This window comes from Python bivittatus, unplaced genomic scaffold (assembly GCF_059951505.1).
Source record: "Python bivittatus isolate LINGU-HERP-01145 unplaced genomic scaffold, Pbiv_v1 ctg000070_np1212, whole genome shotgun sequence".
Taxonomy (NCBI): Eukaryota; Metazoa; Chordata; class Lepidosauria; order Squamata; family Pythonidae; genus Python; species Python bivittatus.
The window spans coordinates 46428403-46450509 of NW_028277034.1; the positions used below are offsets into that span (position 1 = coordinate 46428403).

The following is a 22107-nucleotide window of genomic DNA, read 5'->3' on the forward strand; positions in this document are numbered from 1 at the left end:
AAGGCATCATTTCTTTTCTTTCCCTCCAAGATACTAATTTCTTAGTTTAGGTAGGAGTGCTGTTATTTCCTTATGTTAATTGGCAGTGGCATTTCCCCATAGTTTCACGGGTTTCATATTTGACAAATTTAATATATATTTGGTAAGAGTTGTCCATTACAATGTGCATAACCCCAAGGGATATCTTTTCAGAATCCTCTGCCAAGCTATCTTTGCCATGCTAGTGTTAACAGTGACATAAAGCTAAACCACTTGGGTTTGCCAAGGCATTAACTTCAAAGCTCCTTATGCTCTTGCAGTGAAGTTTAATTACAAGGAAGGACTGAAGCTCAGTTTGGATTTCAAATGAAGCTCCAGGCCAAAAATACCCAACCAAATCAAAAGTTGACATTGTCATATGATGCCAACTCAGCACACTTTAACTGAAGATTGAAGTTGAAATTTCCTTTTTTGTTGTTGTTGTTTGTTGTTTAGAACATTGCACAAAGTTTGTCTCTTTGACAAATGCCTAGATGATTGTAACTGTGTTGTTTTAGGACCTTTCTCCTCTTCACAAAACAAACACATCCTGGCAATCTCTTTTTTGTACCTTGTCCCTAAGATGTTGCCTTTATCTCCTCCCGTCCATGGGTGAGACAGCCTTAAATCATCTTTTGCTGTACCAGTGTTCAAGTAGTGTTTCCCCCCAGATTCCTACACCATACAAGGGCAGCTTTAAGGCATTTCAGATTGGCTAGGTTTTGTCTCCCGTTACCTTGGAGGGAAGTCAGGTGACTAGCAATGACTGGGATCAGAGGTGATAGAGACAGGATACAGATCAGCAATAGGGACAGCCAATTTCATACCAGTATAGTTTTCTGCCAACCAAAGGAAGACTAGATAGCACTTCAACTTAGCAGCGGCAAAAGAACCTCAAATGAAAGTCCATTTCACTACCTTATCCAATGTTTTGCAACATTTGTGAACTTTTCAAGCAGCAATGTTTTGTATGCATCATAAATAATGAGCTAGTATTTTGTTGCCTATTGAGTCTTAGCTGTTAAATTCAGATTCTTCAAAAATATTGGCAAATAATCAACTTTATTACACTGAGTTTTACTTAAATCCAGTGAAACTTTCTTGTAATAATCCTATGGTAAAAGCCACGGTTACATAAAAGACTCGCCGGTGAAGATAAGGTTAATAAAAGTGTGGAAATAACTATCAGTCTTGCAAGAACAGTGACTTGTTGAAGCTTATTATATTCTATAATGAAACAAACTAGCCCTAGCCACAATTACTAAACTGAAATCATCTCATTGATTTCACTGGGCTTATGTCTAAATAATAACTGTACTCTTATAACACAGACACGGAAAACCTGTGGCCCTTCAGATTTTATTGAACTACTACTCCCAACAATTGTAACCAACATTGCAGTGATGAGGAGCTGCAGCCGTACTGTACCATAAAGCTCATTATCATCATCATACTTGCTTCCAAGCCAGTTCTCTTTCAATTACTAGCTTAATCCTAAGCAAAATCTTGGGACTGGGAAGGCAAAGATTATGGAATGAAATATAAAGCAAAGCTAACAGTTAGAGAAAAACCCTGACAAAAATCCAGCTTGGATGTTTCCAATAATAGTAAAGATCAGATGTTGCAAAAATATCTTTGGACTCACAAAAGATGCCAAACCATGGTGCCGCTACTGCCATTCCCAGAAATCAGACATTTTTAGCTCCTGCAGAATTTTCTAAAGGTTCAACCATTGGTTGACTCTGCATGTAGCTGCGTTCCAGGCTGAAAAAGGGCAAATTCTGGCTAGCTTGAAGGTAAGCATTTTAGTCAGAATTTTAGGAAGGGAAAGATAAGCAGCTCAGTGTTCAGATTTCATTCTTCAGTACTAGATCAACTTTCTCTAATCTAGTGCCCTCCAGATGTGTGGGATTGCAATTCCCATTAACTCTGTGCAAGACAGCACTTCATCAGAACAGCTTCTATGCTGGAACAGCAAAATCCAATTCAGAATCCTACTTTCAACTACAGCCAGCTAGAAACCTCTGGGAAATCAATACTGTAATATCCCAAGTTCCCAATATTGATGGTATATATTGCTTATGGTATTGATAGTTAGTATTTGGTTAGTATTTTCCTGCTCGGTTTAAAGATTTTATTTTCTTTCCATGCCTAATAAGGAATGATGAACTTCTGATCCCCATTTAAAGATTTCTAAACTAAAAGAATTGTGCACTGTGTGATAAAGGTATTTCTTTTCCACTAATAACTTCCATTGGATGTTCTTGAGTTCCTGTACTGGGAACAGAGATAGAAACTGCCTTTCTTCATGATTTTGCAGAACTTTGTAATTTTATAACCCTTCATCATGCCCTCTTTTAGTTACTTTTTTTAAGGAAAAAAAGAGAAAAAAATCAGTGCAGAGTCTGCCCCACTCTGTAACATATTGGTCAACTTACCCATGTTCTGGGTCATAATGTTCACCATTTTCCTAGCCTAGTATCCTTTCAGTGTGTAGCTCCTGACTTGATTTGTCTTTTACAGTGTTTCAATGTATATCAGTTTGTGTTTCATCTATCTTGGATTTCATTGTAATGAAATGATTAGCAGGGACTTAACTGGGCTGGTTACTACCTACAGTCTATAAATGTGGCCAAGATATGATAGGATATTGTTTTGTCCAGTTACAGCAGTCTGGGAAAAGAAGAGATGAGGTTACACAAGGCCTTTTGCTGATGGAATAATTTGGATATATGATTATGATTTCTTAAACATGTTGGAAGTGACCCTGTTGTACCAGAATATTTATAGCATAATCTGAGCTTGTCTTTTTAACAACCTTGCACACTAGCTTTGATGTGCTGTCAGGATTCCACACCCTAGTTCTATAATAAGAAGCCACAATCCCCAAAATTAGAAAAGAAAACAAATATCAAAAAAGAGGGGAAAATCACAGAAAACACAAGAGAGAAGGGTTTGTTTACTGTAGCCTTCCTCAATCAAGCGTCCTCTGCATGAGTTAGGACTGTATTTGCCAGAATTCCTAGCCAGAAAGCTAGGGATTCTAGCAATTGTAGTTTAAAGACATCTGGAGAACATCAGATGGGTAAAGTTGGCCCACCATTTTCATTTTTGACAGTATATCACTTTTGCTCTGTAGCATTTTTCAGTGCTTAAGGCTGTGTCCCTAGAGATCTGGTGATGCCCATGTGTATGACCCACCTGAGAGCCATTTCCATTTTGTATTTAGGGAAGTACACATTATCTTTATAACGGTTGGGTTTACACATTGCGCTACAGTTGTGTCCATTCAGTTCTTGAAGCCGTCAATCCCAAAGGCAGGATTCACACATTATGCTAAATCAAATCATAAAAAATCAACCCACATTATGACAGTGAGTGCAAAGGTGAATAAGCAATTGATTTTAGCCCACCTTAAATGTTGTGACAGTCCTCAAAGAATCATAAGGAGCTCTATTCACACACATGTATACACATAGAACTACAGTTCCCAAATGGATGCCTGGAAAAAGAGTACTGTTGTTAATTCAAAGTGCGGCATTTGCTCACAAAACAGTTTGGAACCCGTTGTAACTGTTTTTGTGTTACAGAGAAATCTGAAAATTGTTTAGTTTTTTGGAGAACTCTGGGTTTTATCATAATTGTGAATATTTGTTTTCATGATGAAGTCAGTGGAGCAGCCAACATAGACACCAATTATGCATAAAAAGGTTTAAGGATTTGTGATTGCATTGAACTTCCCTGCCTAATACAGCAAAGCAGCTATCGAAACAAGAGTGAAATGTATTTTTCACTTCGCACTTTTGCCAACAATGCTATCATTTTTGACTTATTATGTTCAAAAGCTTCAGCTTTTTCCTGTTGTGTCATCTGTACCTCTCAAATAGTTTATTTGGAACTGCTGGAATTACTAGAATTGCCAGAATCACTGGAGCTGCTATTGCCATTAGAACTATCAGAGGCATCAGAAGCACTGGAACTGTTGGAACCACTAGAATCACTAGAGCTGCTGGACTCAGAAGAATCATCAGAATCACTAGCACCACTGGAATCACTTGAGTCACTGGAACTGTTGGAGTCACTAGAATCACTGGAGCTACTTGAGCTGCTGGACTCAGAAGAATCACCAGAATCACTAGCGCCACTGGAATCACTGGAACCATTGGAGTCACTAGAATCACTGGAGCTACTTGAACTGCTGGACTCAGAAGAATCATCAGAATCACTAGCACCACTGGAATCACTTGAGTCACTGGAACTGTTGGAGTCACTAGAATCACTGGAGCTACTTGAGCTGCTGGACTCAGAAGAATCACCAGAATCACTAGCGCCACTGGAATCACTGGAGTCACTGGAACTGTTGGAGTCACTAGAATCACTGGAGCTACTTGAGCTGCTGGACTCAGAAGAATCATCAGAATCACTAGCACCACTGGAATCACTTGAGTCACTGGAACTGTTGGAGTCACTAGAATCACTGGAGCTACTTGAGCTGCTAGAAGAGTCACTAGAATCACTGGAACTGCTCGAATCACTAGAGGCACTAGAACTGCTTGAATCACTGGAGGCACTGGAGCTGCTTGAATCACTGGAGTCACTGGAGCTGCTAGAATCACTGGAGTCACTGGAGCTGCTAGAATCACTGGAGCTGCTAGAATCACTGGAGCTGCTAGAATCAGTAGAGTCACTTGAACTACTGGAATCATTAGAGTTGCTGGAATCTTGGGACCCATTGGAATCATTTGAGCTTCCAGGGTTTGCTGAATTGCTGGATTGTTCTGATTCCTCCTCATTTGAATCACTTGAACTATCTGGTCCCCCAGAGTGCTGGTTGGAATTGCTCTCACCAGAATCAGAGTCATCAGCATATCCTGGGTCATCTCCTTGCATGCCCTCATCATATAAATTGAAGCTGTCAAAACTGTAATGATCAACATCTTTTCTTGGCTTAAGATCACTCCTGGTGTGAGATCCCTCAATATACTGCTTTTCAGCAAAGGTATCTGTCTCATGAATGTTGGGGCTTCCTGTTGTGGATGCTGGGCCATGAACTGCATTGTTCTCTTTCTGACGTTCAATGTAATTTTGTTCAATGTTGCCAATCTTTTTGAAGAGATCCACCTGATGGCTCTTAAGGTATTTACCCAGACTTTCCTGCGTATTGTACTGATTATTACTTGTGACTTTTGCAAGTCCTATGCTATCCTGAAGCAGCTGTCTCTCACTGGCATTCTGGTCAACTCTGTAGGGATTGATAGCATCATCTGTAGAGACTTTTTCAGCTACAACATACTGTTTCTTGAGGTTGAGCAATATTCCTCCTTCCTGGTGATCACCATCTCTGCTTTGCTTATGCTCATTTTTATGGGCAGTATTAACTAATATTTCTTTATCTACATTAGTAGAATTAATATTGTCCCCGGGGCCTCTTCTGAGCAAAGCATCACTCCTCTGGATCTGTCACAAAGAAGCATAAATATTAGCATGTGAATGTACTTAGAGGAATGTTAGGCAAAACTGTGGATTTTGGAGCAATGAATCTTTTTTTTTTTTTAATCTGCCTTGAGGAATCATAGGATGTCAATAATTCTTTAGTTTGAATGCAAAAGAGAATCTCCAGTACAAAAGAAGTTTGTTAAGGTTATTATATAGACAGAATGAATAAGGATCAAATCACAAAACAAATACAAGAAGGAAGAGCAAATGGGATAAGGGAAACAGAAAATTGAGAAATCCAAGATTGGATGGAGTTGATGAGATCCTCAGAAAGAGAGAAGTTGAAGAAACAAAAAGCTGTGTATGATACATTGTACAAGACACAATAGAAAGCTAGTTGATTTTGAGCTATAGAGAATATTTTTGGTATAAACCAGATTTACATTTCCTTTTCTTATCTCATGATTATAATTTCTTTATCTTATTATTTGTTACACTTCTTTTTTGCACATTGCACAGTGTTGCTACCCCTGAGAAGAATAGCATAATGGGAATAGCTATAATGTATTTTATTGCAGTCATAAATCAGCATAAATATAGTACATATCAAAATTTGAAACCAGTCCAATAAGGACAATTTTAGCTACAAGATATGACAAGATAAAACTTTATAAAACCAGAAAGCAGTAACTATAAAACTGTAAATACAATAACATAAAAATGAAATATAAAAAGCTATAGTAATTTAGGTAAATAACACAGTATACAAGAAAGCAATTGTCTACTTAAATATTTAGAAATTCACAAAAATAATCAGATTGTTAGAAGGCAAGAAAAGATTAAAATAATAACATCAATTAGCAGATAAAACCAGACTATAAATAAAAAGACTACCATTAATATGAAAACTACATAAATGCAATAACATCGATAGTTGATATATATGCATGTATGTATGTGGGATAGATTACACTTGTTAATGCCTAATTTGCTTCTTATTTCTCTATCCTTTCCAATACTGCACCACAGATTTTCAGTGTAGAGTAATCTGTGAAATGTCTTGAGACTAACCCCCAAAAAAGTCTGGTAGCTGCATATGCTCAAGGACCACAGGTTGCCCACCCACATTTTAGAGTGGACAGAAAACAGAACTAGCCAGTCATCACTGGGGTGGCATGACATCGTCTTCATTACTGACAGATTATCTAGCAACTGCTGAATGATGCTATTAAATCACTAGCATGGAATAGCCAGTGAAGTAAGAAGAAAAGCTGAATTCCCACAGACTTGAATTAGTACTCGTGTTTTTTAAAAATGTCTGCAAAACATATGGTGAGACCTAATCAGTTACTATACACCACAAAGCCATCTGTTGTCAATATAGCAATTTCCCAAACTTAGTATCCTCCAGATGTATAGTCATTAGCATTCCCAGAATTCCCAGCCAGCATGTCCATAACTACAAAGAACATAAGCAGATGTTCTTATTCCAAGCATGTGAGTCTTGAATGACTCAGGATTTTAAATTTGTTCGAATCTAGAACTAATTGTCTTTGATCTTTGGAGTTTTTATGAATTAGGGCAGAACATTATTTTCACCAATTCCCCTGAAGCTTCTTTTCTATTTTCCATATTTTTTCTAGAGTGTCTCCAATATGAAAACATATCTGGAAAGATATAATGCCATTAAAAACAGCCCATTCTGCAAGTTTGCTCACAAAATTTTAGATCTTGATCATCAGCCTTATTTAAGCTGTGGTTGTACAGCCCTACATCACATCATCCTTTTAGTTATGTGGGGTTAATACTTATTATACTTCAGTTCACTTACAGGGGAAGCAACGACTAGTCCAAGAATACTGATAAGGAGAAGCAGAGTCTTCATACTTGGTACTGTTACCTATGAAGAAACCAAAACACATTTTAGCATTGATACTCAGACATTCATTCCATATTACAAGTGTTGACAATATTTCTGACAATAGTTCTGGCAGTCCCAGTTGCAGTCGTTAAGCAAGATATCATGTGACTGACTTGTGACCTCCTGTTGGCTTCCCCACTGACTTTGCTTGTCAGAAGCCAGCTGGGAAGGTCGCAAATGGCAATCACATGACCGCAGGATGCTGCAACCGTTGTAAATGTGTGACAGTTGCCAAGTGCCTGAATCACAATCATGTGACCATGGGGACCCTACCACAATCATAAGTGTGAGGACTGGTCAAAAGTCACTTTTTTCAGCATCATTGTAACTTCGAACAGTTTCTAAATTAATGGTGGTTAAGCGAGGACAACCTGTAGTTGGAAGCCTTAAGAAGTAAAGTGTTGTTACTTTAGCCTCAAACACTTTTAGTTCATCTGGTATATAATCACCTCCTTTGGTATGGAAAGACCTTAAGATGGCAGCTGTGGCCTTTTTTTTACCATATCCTTTAAAGGCTGAACTTAGGCTATAGCATGAAAAATAATTTAAAGATAATTAAAGGCCTTAACCTGTTCAACAAAATTCCTTTTAATTTGCATTTATATTTATGTCTCTTTGAAAAAACCATAATTGATAGTTAATAAACAGGTAATTATCTGTGCAATAGGAGGCAGTTGAACTTAATGCTCTCCTCACTCCAAGTTGAGAAAATGGCTTCATCATCTATATATAGAAGTAATGAAATATGTCTGTCCACCAGACCTGGCAGGTGATGTTCCAGTTTTGTGATTTTTTCCACCATATAATTGATACAAAAATTAACTAGGAAATGGTTTAAAATGCACCCTTGTTTAACACTTTGGAAGTAGGCACCACAGCAGAAAGCTGATCTTGCTTGTCAAACCTAATTTAGACACAGGTAATATCATGCAACCTTTTAATAAGGAATGCCAGGAGGCACCTATGAATGGATAAGATCTCCAAATTGTTCCACAGTTCTCTAGAAACACAGTTAAAAGCTGCTTTGAAATCAATGAATGCCATATGTATAGGACTTCTCTGGAGGTTTATGGGTATTTTGTATAAGATGTAAGCTAACACTGATCCATGGTTGATCTCCCCATCCTAAATCCACTCTGCTTCTCAGCAAGCATGTTTTTCTGCTCCATCCAGTCCACTAGTTTGTAAAATAAGTACCTAGCATAAAGCTTACTAATAATATTTAAATTGATCAGTCAATAGTTAAAACAGGATGCTATCGAAAGGGAAGCTACAGGATAGCAGAAAGAGAAGTTTCACTGGGGCTGCTGAGAATTATGAACTCTTGCTACAAAAATCTTGTTGAAGAATTTTGTACTCTCATTGCTCTCAGATCAAGGGGGTGTTGGTGGTTCTTATTACAAACAAGAGTTTTTTGTTTAATCAACCCAGCTCTCTAGTGAATGGCAGTTGTTTTAAAACTGAATAGCTTGACTAGGGGAGAACTACCTGCCCTCCTCTTCAGTTATGGGACACAGGTCTTCCATTCATGTAAAATTGGCTCCGGGCCATTGCAAGATGCTAGTACTAGGCTGGGACTAGCCATGAGAAGTCTAAAAATATACTGGTCTTTGCAAAAAGAGACAAAAATCTTGGAGTTATGAAAGACTGCTATATATAACACAAAGCCTTTGCAATTACATGAGTACTTGCTTGGGCAATATAATTCATACAAAGAACAGAACTCCAGGGTGGCTTAATCTCAGCTCTGTGTCCAAGGGCTCTAATCTGTTATTTCCTCTTTTTTTATTTTCTTTTTTGGGGATCGTTTTACAGATATTGGAGTTAGAACTTACTCTGGCTAAGGATAGGGTCTTTGTAGGTAATCCCACAAAAGTCCTGTTTGTCTCAATAGTCTCAGTAAACCTACTGAGAAGAAATAATATTTAAATAAACACACAACTCCTTCCTACCTAATATTCTTTCTTATGTTAACCGTGCAGTCACTAAGATAAATGAATCATTACATATAAATATATATATATATATATATATATACACACACACACACACATACACATATACATGAGACAGACTGTATTCTCTGCATTCTGTGCATAGATATAACTTACAGTATCCCAGGAACATTTGGTAGTGATTACTGTGACCACTATAGCTGGCTGAGGGTTGTTGGGTTTTTTATTCTCAAAAGGCATGGCAGCAAATATACTCATGTAGGCCTTAATTATCAACACCAGGCCTTGGGCCTGATATGCCACCCAAGACCAAAGAAGCCACATGAGTTGTTAATCATCTCCTGTATGTTGGTCAAGTGATTCTGTCCCAGGCAAGAGCTATCTCAGCTGCCATAAAGGTCCAGGCACTGTGAAACCACCAGAGAGGTGAGAACTCATAATAATAGGTTTCCACCAGTCACAAGATGTGACATCCCAATTTAGGTGGGAAAAGAGAAACATATAGAATAAATAGATGGGAAAGTCCAGTATATCATAAAGTGAAAAAAACCAAAATTCTTTTTTTAAAGTACTTAAGAGTTCATTATTGTGCTTGGTTAAACCCAAGGTATCTATTGAAACATTCTTTTCAAACCACTTGGGTTTTAAGTTTTCCACAGAGGGGTGGAAACAGGCAATTGCCAAGAGACTGGAGTAGGTTCTCTCAGTATTAAACATCTTTGAAAGCATTGTTATAAAGGTAAAGGAAATGACCAGAGGCAACTTGCAAAAAAAGCAAGAGGTTAAAGTATCATACTCATAAAGTATGAGTAAATGGAAAGCATTTGGGTTTTTTCCATTAAAGGAAAAAAAGGGGGGGGCATGGAAAAGGCTTATAAAATTGTGCACAGTAATGTGACGAAGGCAGAGATATATTTTTCGCTGCTAAAGTTAGACATTTATTGACAATAGGTTCAGGGCAGGTAAATGAAAATGCTTCTTCACAGAATGTATTAATTGATGGGATGTGCGTCTCCAATGATCTCTTTCCAAAGTCGATGTCATGCGAATTGATCCACCTAGCACTTCTACTCAAGAGCGAAGATGGAAAGCTTGTAGCCATCCAGCTGTTGGCCTTCTCAGTAGCTTTTGGCTACATGATAACTTGGGAACACCTGAGTTATATAGTTTTCCCATACTTGCTCAAAATGGACATATGGAACCATTAGGTCTATAGATAATATACAACTGAGGCCAGGGTAATGGTGGGGAAAGGCTATAGCCTTCATACCTTGGTTGCAAGCTATCCAGAACCAACTGTAAGAATGTAGAGGAAGGACCACGTGGATGTTGGTCAAATTGAGCAGAACTTTGCTTCTGTAATTGTTCAAAACGCATTCATACCAACAGCACAGGACAACCAAACTTGGTTAAGCTGTGGAAAGAAACCCAAAAGGTATGTGAGAGGAACATTAAAATCATCCTTTTCAGCTTTTTCATCTGTTATCTTTTCCTCCTAGGCTTCAAAGCAAGTAGAATAGCAAACAACAATCAGGGAAAATGCACCAGATGTAAGTGTATTTTTCATATTAATACCAGCTGTCCAAACCAGGGAGAACATATCCAGTAAATAACTTTTTTAACATGGGGTTGCCAAATATTATTCCTTTCACCTCTGTATCCCAGTGTATAAAAGGAATTCTCCTTACATCTTAATCACCTTCTAGTAACCTATAGGGATTTCTCCTAGCAAGCCATCTTATATATCATTACTGCTTTTATTACAGTTTCTTCACTCCATTCTGCTCTACATCTCATATTATATTAAGGGAGAAGATCATGTCCCTATTTCTATTTGTCATATTTTGGAAGAATATTCAGATAGCAACAAAGGAGATGATGATGATGATGATGATCTTTTCCTGTTGCATAAATTCTATCAAGCAATCTGTTCAATGCATGCGTCATTTTTCTGAAAAATTAGCTTCATCTAAACTTTCCAGAACAAGAATTCAAAACATTTTATGATAGTCCAATCTCATATTCTACATTCTAATCATTTCCGGTTGCTGAAAGAACAGTCACAAAGCCATCACTTTCTGACCACTAAATCCATACAGCTGCTGAGATAGCATTTCCCCAAATTCAATATGCAGCTGTTTTGTACATAAGGACTAGACTTGACATTAAGTTCCCTCTCTGCTGCAGCTCCAATAATTGTCAGCATCCCCAGCTGAGGCTATTTGCATTTTGAAAAACCTGCACATTCAATCGAAAAATGCATTTCATACCACATTTAGTTTGGTCCTAATTAGAACTTCTAACCCAAGAAGTTTTATTCACACTGCATTATCAGCATTTTAAGTCCTCCAAACATAACCATTTCTGCTTCAGCTTCCTGAATTTGTTTAAAACTGAGGAAGTTAAAGTTCTCTTCCAGTAACATGTCATCACTCTCAAAAATAAGGAAGGACAAATATACAGATATACAAATTTCAACTTCTCATTTCTTCTCTCAGTTCCTCCTATTCCACTGTCTTTTTGAACTAGAATTTTTAAACATCTGTATGCACCATTCTCCAAACCTATGCCTTTTGTTTGCAGTTATGCCTAACATCCACAGGTTTGGCAGACTATTATAATGCATAGTTCCGCATTATTTTCATGAAGAGAGAGAGGCTGTTCTGTAATATACATCACTTGATTACCAAGCTGCATTTCAACTTTTGGAAAAGTGTGGAATTCAAAAGATAAAATGAGTTTCACTCTGCGTCTTGTTTGAAAATATAAACTTGGTTTGGTTCATATTTCAAGATGAGCAAGTCAAAATGGGGAACATTTGTACTTTCAGTCACCAGGAGTTGAGGTCAACTGAATGGTACCTATTTAATTAACAAAAATTAATTGTACTCTGATCCCTACCAAAAACAATGTCACAGAAGCTATTCTTTCTATCATAATTGTATAGAACATCCTTTTTTTTATTTTAGCTTTTTCACAATTAGCAAAAATCCAGCAGACAAGGTAACAACACTTTTGTACTAAGAAATGTTCCAGTTATTCAGATTTCTAGTTGGAAGTCTGTCTGTTGTACAGAAATTTATGAAATATAATTCTGTGCAAATCCACAAAAGAGCTTTCGTACAGCCAGAATGCTGCTAAACCACTTTTAGTCTTTCTCACATTCTCTTATTTGCTTTTAAAATGGACAAGCCAGTTCAAGAACTTCAAATAGCCATTTGATTGGAGACAAGATGTACTCAGCAGTCTATACACTTTATTCATCCACATTTTTAATAAAGCAATAATATTGGAAACTTTTGGTTTTTCATATTTTAAAAAAATCCACTCACCTTTTTCGCTGGACAGCAGTGAATAATTCAAAAATTATTTGACATTTGATGCCTCTGTGCCTCAGGTCTTTGAGATAAAGACCTAGAATGGTACCTTGCAAGAATTTAAACTGTGGTTTAGCTTCTAAGCAACCAATTGGAGCTTAGCAACTTCACATGGTCTTAAATGAAAACCCACTAATCCCTCCTTTTGTCCTTGAAATTATTAGGTACCTTTGTACTAAATTGAAATTCTCCTTATCCCATTCTCCCGCAAAATACCAGATAAGTATATTTTATGACTTGTTTGTGCAAGATAATATATATTATGAATGCCAGATAAATTCCTGGTCTGTGATTATAGATTTATTCTCCTACATTTTCCTTTTGAGATGTTCAGGAGGTGATTTCTAACCGAAAGGTAACATTTTAGTGACACCTAGATCCGGCTATATGTCACATCAGTTTACTCTTAATAACTATTTTTACGATGCTTCTAATCACATATTCTTGCCTGCCTATTGTCAAAGGCTCCTATTTATTCAGTCTCAGGTTTTCCTTACCAACCTCCAAGTACTGATTTTTGCTGTAATGAAGAACTTCTTTATTCAACATAGACATCACATACCTTCTTGTAACTCAGAGACCTGGATCACATATCTCAATAAGCCTGAATGTGAACAAGAAGGATGTAAATATACACACTACCTATTCTGGTCTTCTCCGACATTGAATATGGCCAACAGTTTCTGCACATAGTCAATGGACCCTGTATAGGGATTTTTGCTACTTAATTTATTAGGAACAGAAGCAAAGCTTGTCTGTGGTGGTCCAGACCATAAGGAATATGTTGCACCTTGAAATGTGTAGCCCCCCACACTTCTTAAGGCCATGGCTTTTTAGTAGAACATTGAAAGTATAAAACTGCAGCACAAGTTATTTTCCTTAAAGATTTTTATGATGTTTAGTTGTTTATGCTATGTTATATTTATGTGGTTGTTCTTTTTTATCATATTTTGGAAAGTGTCTGGAGTATTGGGAATGAGGCAGATTACCGCTTTAGTAAATAAATAAATATTAACTTTTGAGTTTGAACTTAATTGTACTGATTTTATTTTTATGTTTTATATGTTGTGCTTTTTAATTCTTCTAAGCCCCCAAATACTATTGAAATTTAATAGTAACTAAATAAAATCTAATCTTTTATTTCATTATTAAATGATACAAGCTGGCAAACATCTGGAAAACTTGGTATGCTTATAGTAATCAACAAACATTCAGTAATGTTTATCTTTGAAATTACTGTGTGTTTTACTAATAGGCACCCTCATCAGTTGCCAAGAGTTTCAAATATTTAGGGGCCCTCAAAATCTAGAAATAGTAGGAAACATCACAAGCAGGAAGGTGGGTATGAATTTTTCTTTCGTCAATCAAAAGCAAAACAGCAACAGGAGAGACTTACTGTAATTCCATTCAGATTTTAAATCAGTCTTCCACCATTTCTGCATCCTCCAGATGTATGGACTACAGTTCCCAGAATTCCCCAGCAAGCCTGACTACTGATGAGAATTCCAGAAGTCCACACCTACTGTTCAGTGGATTGGTGTAATATATGTGCTCACTGTACCTTTCCATCTGCTGGTGGTCACGGTTCCTGAGTAGCTGCTATTCTGCTCCAATACAATCCACGCTGCTGACTAATTTTCAGTCATCTGCATCGCATTATATTGCATCTAGTTGCAAGGCAAAGCAATATTTTCGGCCCTCCCTCAAAGGCAGACAAGGATTTACTTAATAGTGGTATAACTGTTAAAGGGACAAATGTGGAATTTTCTGTCCGATTGCTGCTTGCGACATCTCCTTTTTTCATGAGAAGGAGAGCCAAAGAGATTCATTTGTTTTCTCATTCCTGGCCTTACTTAAAACAAAAACTCTGATATGACAAAAAACCTGCTAGAAAGTGTTATTATGTAATATATTGTTGATTTTGCAGGTATACAAATAACCAGCACTTTTGCTTGAGAGTAATTATTATAGTATTGGAAAATAGACCGTAGAAAGCATTCAGTTATAATGAAATTCCAGATTTGTTTTCTGAGAGAAACCAGGGCTCACATAAAAAGGGAAACTTGCCACCATCCAGTCAGTGGACAACTGTGCTTGTTCATAAGCATCACGTCTGTTAGCAAACAACTATTTTCGATATTCTGTGAAGGCAATGCAAGGCCAACCATCCACAGCTGCCCAAAGTCTTCTTCTGGTAGAACATAGGGAACTGATATCATGCCAAATCTGTGGCTCTCCAGATGTTTGTAAATTACAGCTCTGAGCAACCCTACTCAGCATGGACAATTATGAAGGGTTCAGCAACCTTTGGAGGCCATCTCTAAGCCCAGATGCTCATCTAGTGCAGTGTTGTTTATTCATACACAGAGTTGCTCTTCAACTCTGCTACTAGAGGATTTTTTTTGGTTTGGTTTTGTTTGTTTGTTTTTGGTACTTTCCTCCCAGGATTTCAGGTGAAACTTGGGATTGATTTTGTCTACTTGTGTACATAGGAGTCATGTTCTACTAGTTTACTGTAGTCCCTACATTTTTGATAGAGTCAGTTCCAGAGGTCTACCTCTTACATATTAAGAAATTTGGGCAAGGAAATATGGATAGCTCTTCAGCTTCTCACTCAGAGGATCTTCCACTTTACCCAGACTTGAATCCATTTACTTACAGTCCATTGAAGTACTTTATAAATGAAAAGTGCATTCTTAGGAGCAGTTCACAGTTAAAATAAAGCTGAGACCAATCTCACTAATCTCATGCAGTTAGCAAATAGATGTCTGTGTGTGTATAATTAAATAGATTCTGAACCCCAATTTATCCCAAATTCTGTTGGGTGAAAAGGAGGCATTAAACTTTTTCCTCTTTATAGTTCTGATCTGGTTTATGGAAACTTTCTATCCAGTGAACATGTCTGAACTGGGAAATGGTATGTGGGAATGACCTTGGGGAGACAGGAGAAGAGCCACAGCCAGACAAGAGGCAGCTTAGCCTGCAGAAGGATTATAGGTTTGGCATCTCAGATGGGACCCTCCCTAGTTTCTTGGGCTGTAAAGGTGATGGGACAGAACTATACTTTCAGACTTGCAAGCTTCTGTTAATGTAACCTTAAAATAAAGTAGAACTAGTTCATCCGGGTGTGCTTCCTGTCTACACTACCTTGCAAGACTGATACCTGCTTTTCTGAAGGAGGACATGTAGAAGTAAATCAGAATCTACTGGAAGATCTCTGGGTGATTTGCAGGAGATCAGCAAAAGATAATTCATTGATTAACAATAGGAGTACCTCCCTCCAAATTAGGTTTCTGAAATCAAGAAAACTTGGAGATGATAAGAGTGGCTTCTCTGTTCTAATTCTGGTACTGAAAAGATATTCCTCAACTAAGCTTCTACTCAATGCACTTTTTCTACAACCATATCAATCTTTCTTCATTAGGGGATCAGTCATTGTTGTGGTAATAGAACTAGCAGCAGAAAGATGATTTCTCTGACTCTCTACTTCATTTGTGACTGGCAGATGTTTAGTACAGAAAACAGCAGGTTATAGCTGTGTAAACCTTGGCCCAGCAAGTGGTACAGATTGGGAATAAATTGGGCTTGCCAGACCATTATAATGATGCTGGAAAATAACTAATGAAGAAAGCTCTGTGCTTTCATCTTGAGCCACAGTTTTGCTTCTAGCCCCAGCTGGGAGTTCTAGTGAAGGGCAATAAAGAGTGGAAGGCCACTCTTCCTTTAAAGAATTTATGTGATGTGAGACAGGTGGTATTTTAGGAGCTGGTGTTAAATTTGCTTAAGCATTTTAAATATACCTTTCTAAGCTCTAGGTTGTTTCTCCTAGCTAGTAAATATTAATTCAGGATAAGGGCTTAAACAGAAGATGAGTACAGCAGGAATTAAAATATTTGAATAGCCCTAGGGCCAAACCCAAAAATATATTTTTATGCATGTTTAGATGTTCACTGCAGTAGGAAATAGTGTTTCATGAAACTGTCACCTCCTGAAAATATGTACAAACCAAATACAAGTGCTTTTCTGAATAGATGTGCATTAGAGATGGGCATCCATGAGCCACAGGTTGCATGAAGCCCCCAGCTCCTTTTTTCAAGATCCCTAGATCTCTCATAGTTTGTGCTATTGCAATTTAGTGCTATGATTATTCAGGAGTCCTCTGTGCTAGAAATAAGGAACAAAATAGCCAAGATTATTCTCCAAGCTTCCCTGCCATCACCCCAAAATTCATTTCTTTCTTTCCTGTGATGTTACGGTGTTACTTCCATGCACCTTTTGGCCTTCCAAGTAAACACAAATCCCCTTTAAATCAAATGTGATTCCTAGTGACTTCCCATAATTTTCTTTGCCACTGAATGGAATGGTTTGCCATTGTCTTTTCTTGACTTCCTTTTCTATAGTCTTGGGATTTCCTAGAGGTCTTTCATCTATATACTAACTTTACTTAGCCTTTTTGAGAACAGTAAAGATTGGAAACTCCAGGACTGTAATCATGACTGGGAGGACCTAAAAAAAAAAAAAATCCTGGAAGAGGAGAAACTACTTTTGTCAGAAGTCAACATGACCTGAGGCTTCTTAGAACCAATTTAAAAAAGACTAACTTTCCTTGATCTATCACTAAATGGGATATACAGTTAGAATGATACAATTTTCAAAAGGAAAACTCACTATCACACTGAGCTTGACCTCTTCTGATGGATTCTGGGCAGGTTTCTTGACATCCTTAGAGTAGAGCTTTGCATTCCCACCTTCTGGAATGGTCCCAGACTAGCCTACAGACCTCAAATTTCCAGGCTCTCTCCTATCCAAATACCAGTCAGTCTGTCTCTGCTTAGTTTTTCAAGATCTGACAAGGTTGCCTGAGTTCTGACAGATTGAAAGTGAGCACAAAACAGGACATTCATGGGTCTTGGTCATATAGGAAGAATTGGGACGAATGAACCAATTAAGGGAGGAAGAGATGGCATTACATTCATAAGAAATTCTGAGCTTTAAAAGAAAGAGAGGATGCTGCAAAGGGGAAGAAAAATGTCATCTGATTTACTTCCCTGTGTTTCCATTCTTCTACCAACCTTTTCCTGCTCCATCTATTTCACCCTGAATGGTGAAAGACATTTATTCTGATTCAGGAAGATCTTATTATTTATTATTATCTCAATTTATATGGCTTCCCATCTCATGTTCATGACTCTGAGCAGCCAATAATAATTAAAATAGCATAAAACAGATAAAAACAAAGAGACAACAATACACTTGTAGCCTGAGAAAAAACAAACCAACCACTAACAAATTAGCACAACCGTTGCATGGGTTCAGTCACATCTCCAGATGCTCAGGCTTGGTGGCAGTCTTAAAACACTTTCCGTCTGGCTACCTTCCCTTCCTCCTTGTCTTTTCCTATGTCCTCTTCCCAACGCGTGTATAGGCTCAGGTATAACAAGTTGTGACCATTTGCTGACTTTCAAGTAGAGACAGTAATGGCTGGCTTTATGTAAACCTTTTTAGCTTTTAGTAAACAAGAGATTAATTCTGATTGGTTCTTGAATTTCTGTACATAAGCTATATGAACAAAGGGGAATGTAATTTAGATGTATGCCAGTGGCATGGCCATGTTGACAGAATGTAATTGTGTATGTGTTTGAATAAGAAAAAATCCCCCAAAGCAGGAACTGGTGGTTCCCATTCAATGGGAAGAAGATTACTAGTCCCTTGCAGTGATGAATCCAGGGGCATGAAATTGATGATCCCCAGTCACATGGCAAAAGGTCATCAGTCCCTCTGTGATTAGAAGGTTCCTAGAAGGCAGACAGCTGATAATCCCCAGGAGAACTGAAGACATCCAGTCCCTTAGGAAGTGGTGTGAATGAAGATGGATGAAAACAAAAAGCCTAAATTAGACACAATAGCTATACCTTGATACCAAGAGGAGAATAAAAGAAATGGAAAAAGTTTCCTGTCTTTAAGAGATAAAAAGCAGACCAGTCACTAATAGGTCAAAACTCAGGTCAGATAAGATGGTAGCCAGGCACCACCAACCAAGGTTGATTCTGCTTAGTTTCTAACATCAGCAGAAGCTGTCAGTATTTCCACCTGTCAAGGCCTACATATTTCTACAGACTTGCAACTACTGTTAGAAAGCTGCAACTTTGCAACTTAATGTTCCCCACATCATGATTGGAGAAGCTAAATATGTGGTGTAACACTATTGCATTGGGGAGTGTTCCTGCCCATACCCTAATTCATATGACACGACGTTTAGTTTTGTCCTCTCCCAAAAAGCTACAATGAGGCCAAAGTGCCTCATCTAGAAATAGACACAAAACTCTGTTGCTGCTTTGTTTGGATTGCAAATACATGGAAGCCTTCTGCAAAGTAAACTCTTTAAAGAACTAGTGCTGAAATGTGACATGGAAAGGCAAGCTGTGAACAAAAATAGAACAGCAAGCAAACATCAGATGGCAGTTGCTCTTTAGATCCAACAGTGGGGACACTTTTTTTTCAGTTTAATGAAAGCAGTGTAGTGCTGGAAGGAAATAACCTAATAGATGTGCAAACCACCAAAATTGTTGAAGACCATATAATCACAGCTTTGTGATTAAAAAAATGTGTGGGTGTTTAGCAGGTCAGGCAGCATGATATTGCTTAAGATTCTCCAATAGTAGAGGTGTTGCTTCTGTTTTATATATAATAATCTTCAGTATAATATAAATTGACGTATGTTCATCCTTTGTGCTGTTTGAAAGTCTGGCTCCCTATCTCATATATGCCAGGAAGGAATACTTTTTTATATGTATAAAAATGAGTTTGAAGCCTTGTAACTCTTCTTCAGTTATGGCTCTGCAAAAAAGCCAGCTTATACTCAAAAGAGGGAAGGGAAGAGAAATGTTCACTGTGTGTATTTGAAGTATACAAATGGCCATCAGAAATGGGTCCACTTATAGCTACTCACTCCAGGAAGGCCCTCAGATTGCTTATACTTTACAGTGATCTGTATGTTTGTTTATACACATTTTCATTGTCTCATTTCCTGAGGCTCAGGGTGATTTATAATCAAATGACAGGAAGCAATTAAAAATAACCGTAACAGTGTCCCCTAACTTAACTAAGCTAAGATGGTCCTTGTTTCATTGATGCTCAAATGCTCTGCAGAAGGAAAAGGTTTTCAGTGCCTTCTCAAAGGCAGCAGATGAGGGGTTCCAAAGAGTGGGAGGTAGTAGAGGTGTTCCACTGCCTCTACTTACATGGAGAGGGACCCTTAGCATACCCTCTCTCAAAGAAGACATAGGGTGCGTGGAATCTAGTTAGAAAAGACAATCCTGCAGGTACCTGGGTGCCAAGCCCTGTAGGGCTTTCAGGATAACCATCAACACTTTGAATTGGATCCAGAAACTAGAAGATCCAGTCACAAGAGATCTCAGAAGGAGAGACCAAGCAGCAAGGTGGAGAAGAGTGATAAACTTGCTACATTTGATTTTGCAGACCCAGCTGCTTGAAGTGGAGGTCAGTTTAGTATGTTCTGTAATATACTGTGCCTTTAATAAGTTCTGTCCTTTACAACTGCCTTACTTACAGTATAATAAAGGGTGCTGAGAGCTCTAAAGGCAACTCTGGGAAAGGAAGTTAACTGTGGGAGTGAAAAGGTGAATTGTTACCTCAGCACAGGTTTGTCTGAAGAAAGAAAGGAATTCATGCCTTTGAGTTCAAAACTGTTGTTTAAACCTACTTTTACTCTTGTGTAATTGTATCATTTTTTTTCTATTTAACTGTTTGTAATTTCTATAAAGTAGTTTTGAATAATGCTACTAGTATCTCTGTTTATCTGTTGACAACCATAAAAGTGACTTTTATTTTGTTTAGATTTCAAAAGTACCAGGGAAAGAAATTAAACCATTTGTCACTGATGTATCACTTCTTGTCATGCGTGTAGTTATTTGGGCAACCTTGGGAATGCCATAAATTCTGGGTCATCAATGTAGCACCCAGGAGCACCAATTTGCCCCCAGACACTTAAATCCACTCACGGACAAAGTAGTCATTTGCAACAGTATGACCTTTTTAAAAAAAATCAAGTGGAGCTTTAATAATCTTGCAGGAATCAGAAAAGAAAAAACTTAATCACATGGATGTGAACCAAGCCATCACCAAAGGTAAGGTTAGATTGACCCCAGTCCTGCTAGCTTTTCAGAAAGGTCTGAAGAGATGTTTTTGCCATCATGCCTGGGAATTCAGTGCATGGAGCCTATGAGTTGGTTGTACTTTTAGTGATCTATGGATTGTACTCTCCCATAGGTTATGTTTTATGGTTCTCAATTGTTTTTATTTTAGTTATTTGTAATTGTTTATTATTTAATTCTCTGATCTGCCCAGAGTCATGTATGTGAGACGGGTGACTATATAAATTAAATAAATAAATAAATTCTGAGCTACTGGTTGAGCTGAGCAGAGAGACAAATGAAATGCAAACACAATCAACTGCAGATGTTGAAGTGAGATGGTCTGCAAGGATCAACAAAAGTAAACCACCCTTGTGTCTGTCTTACAAACCAAGTAGGCTCACTGATACAGAGTAGAGAAAAGCAAAAGAAGAAACGAAACAAACAAACCTGGACATTGCCTCTATTACTTTCAAGCAGAAGGATCATAGATTGTAAGTGAACATTTAAAATCAAGTATCATGCAGAAGGTGAAAGATGCAGCCTTGAGTAGCTGTGGCATGTTACTCACAAAAATACAATACAGGCTATAATAAGCTCCAGTAATTAAACACACGACAATCAGAGTGCTGCTGAGCCTAGCAGCAGCAAAAAAGGATGCAAATGAAACATCTGACATGAAAATGCCATTCCTACATGTTGAGCTAAAAGAAGACATCAATAGGGAAAAACTGTCAAACTCAAAGACCCAGAAAGACAAGGTCCTGTGTGTAAATTACATAAGAGGATATATGGATTCAAACAAGCCACCAGAACATGGGCCACTAAATTAAAGTACTCCCAAAAGAAGAATTCACCCAAACCAAGGCCAATCCCTGTCTATACATAGAATGAATAACAGATGGACTTTTATATTAATTTATGTTCCTGAGTTTGTGATGTGCTTTAAGCAAACAAGAAGGAGATGGCTCCAGGATAAGAAAAGTACTAGCCCAGAGAATCCATATCTGGGAATATGGATAGAAAGGGAAGATGTTGGAAGATTTCTAAACCCAAAGCACAAAATAGAAGTAAAAGAGACCAATGAAGGATATTAGGACTATGTGAGCATGGATTATCTCAAAAAGAGCAAAGAACAAAGTGATAATCAGCAACCAATAGTACAAAGTGGATTGGATCAATTACAGTGGGGATGGTGTGCCACTGGAAGACCGAAAGGACCAGGATGGGGACGAATTATCCTGGAG

The 22107-nt window shown here is 37.8% G+C and overlaps 1 protein-coding gene across 3 annotated transcripts; it reads right to left on the bottom strand.

Annotated features, from left to right (window-relative positions):
• Nucleotides 1-731: 731 nt before the first annotated feature.
• LOC103067409 (uncharacterized) lies at nt 732-20845 on the bottom strand. Of its 3 annotated transcripts, none has more exons than XM_025173519.2 (4): nt 14269-20845; nt 10601-10744; nt 7286-7354; nt 732-5475 (listed from the first exon to the last, which is right to left on the bottom strand). In XM_025173519.2, exons 3-4 carry the CDS (start codon nt 7337-7339, stop codon nt 3907-3909), a joined length of 1623 nt encoding a protein of 540 aa, XP_025029287.2. In that variant the 5' UTR covers nt 7340-7354; nt 10601-10744; nt 14269-20845; the 3' UTR covers nt 732-3906. The 3 variants fall into 3 exon arrangements, with proteins under 3 accessions (XP_025029287.2, XP_007438793.2, XP_007438794.2); XM_007438731.3 differs by having other exon boundaries at nt 14104-20845; XM_007438732.3 differs by lacking the exon at nt 14269-20845 and adding an exon at nt 12663-13692.
• Between the last annotated feature and the right edge of the window lie 1262 nt (nt 20846-22107).